A 1,865-nucleotide genomic window follows, 5' to 3' on the forward strand; every position below is an offset into this window, starting at 1 on the left:
CCAGAGCTGTGTTGCCATGGCGACGATGGGGCGGCCTCTCACCTGAATGCTGACGAACACGCCGTGGTAGGTCTCGTACAGGACCTTGCTGCCCTTCCCCTGCAGAGGGAACTCGAAGGGGATTTCCGTCTTGCCGCTGGGGAACTTGCCGGGCTTCACCATCTCCATGGTGCTGCTGATGATCTGGATGGGCTGGGAGAGGGCGAGCGGGTCAGTCGCTGCCCTGTGTCGGGGGGGCCCTGCGCTGCTCCCCACCCTGGACGCGGCCGCATGGCGGCGCGGGCCTCACAAGGCCCTGGGGAGGGCGGCGGGACCGACATCTGGAACCCGTGATGCCTTCATCGGGGAAGGTGTTCCCCCTCTTTAGAGCCGCTCTGAGAAAACCCACGACTTTGGAAGAGAATCTCTAGGAGCTACCGGAGGAAAACAAGAAAACCGGGGAAAAACACGGGAGGGCCGAGTCCGAATTCTGTTACCAAGCCTTTCTTTCCTCTGGACTCGCCTCCAAAACTGAAAGAGTGAATATGTCCTTCAGGAAAAGGAGACTGTAAGTATAAAAGGGAGCTCACATTCCGGAACACAGAACTCTGCCCTAAATGACGAAAACATGGCCCCTGCTACTGCCTCCTACCCGAATGCCGAAGCCAGCAGCAGCGGGCGCACAGTTAAAGTGGCAGCGCTGTTTCAGGACGCGAGAGGCCGAGGCCACAGGACCACTCGGAAGAGCTCTGGCCTTCCCGATGGCTGAACTCAGTCCTCTTACAGTTCTCTGACCCCACCCGACAGGAATAGAAACAAGCAGAATGCAGGAGCAGGAGCTATTCAGAATCAACGTATCTATTTTTTCAGTTTGATTAGTAAATATGAAAAACACGACTATCGTTATACCTTGCAAAATGACGGCCAACAATAATAAAGCCAGCCAGCCGGTGAAAAGCACCACAGACATCTGCGTAATGAACTGAAGATGTGCGACCCAAGCCTCTCACCTTCACCGAGTTATAGAAAGCTTCGAACACACCCACGCTCTTGGCGCTGAGCTGGAGGTTCACGGTCCCTTCCGCCGTCAGGGAGACGCCCTGGTGCTGGATCGGGTCCTTCCCAAATATGACCACCACGCCAGACAGCATTTCCTGGGGAGGTGAGAAAGCCGGTTAATTAGCAGCCTCTTCATTCGCCTTATTTATTAGCAAAAGTCTCCTTCGCAGTCGATTCGCTCAAATTGACTTGATGATGCAGACGTTCATCAAGCACTTACTGCAGACCGGACACCTGGTGGCCAGGGTGGAGAGGGCACGGCCCTGGTGGGGGCCCGGACGGCCACCGATAATTACAGGGCAGCCCAGAACACAGCGATGGGGAGCAGCGGGGGAAGGGGGCGAGGACTGTGATCCCGTTTGTTGGCTTTCGTCATTCTCGGCTGGGAGAATCCCCACAAATGTCAGATTTCAAAAAGGCAAAGAGAAAGGCCTGGGGCAAATGGCAGATTCCTGACCACAGGACACGCGAGCATGGTGACGATCTCTTTGGAAGGAATGCAATGAAATAAAACGCTTTTCTTTGGGTTCTTTCTCAAGAATGCTGACTAAAATGACCACATTTTCAAGTGCATGAGTAATTGAACAAGACTGTGAACCTGGTGCCCTCTCTGCTCAAGAGGCCTGCTGGAGAGCTAAGGTCATCAACACACCCAGGGGGTCCTTCCCGCCCTGTCCTGGTTCACTCTGGCAAACAGTCAAGCCTCCAGCTCACGGAGCATTCAAGAAAGACTTCACGACAGATCATCTATTCACTTATCTGAAGATAATTACTGAGTAAGAGAATATGGACATTAACTACATTCTTAGATGACAGTTTCTTCCTGT

At 53.7% G+C, this 1,865-nt stretch overlaps 1 protein-coding gene across 1 annotated transcript; it reads right to left on the bottom strand.

The window, feature by feature from the left end:
• Positions 1–3: 3 nt before the first annotated feature.
• Positions 4–1,554, bottom strand: LOC111735047 (Down syndrome critical region protein 3-like; the record flags this gene model as incomplete). Its single annotated transcript, XM_023526862.1, has 2 exons — positions 990–1,554; positions 4–192 (listed from the first exon to the last, which is right to left on the bottom strand). Coding segments are annotated over exons 1-2 (330 nt in total), but the record flags the coding sequence as incomplete, so codon positions are not given.
• Between the last annotated feature and the right edge of the window lie 311 nt (positions 1,555–1,865).

The sequence above is a fragment of the Pteropus vampyrus genome, unplaced genomic scaffold, assembly GCF_000151845.1.
Source record: "Pteropus vampyrus isolate Shadow unplaced genomic scaffold, Pvam_2.0 Scaffold12660, whole genome shotgun sequence".
Taxonomy (NCBI): domain Eukaryota; kingdom Metazoa; phylum Chordata; class Mammalia; order Chiroptera; family Pteropodidae; genus Pteropus; species Pteropus vampyrus.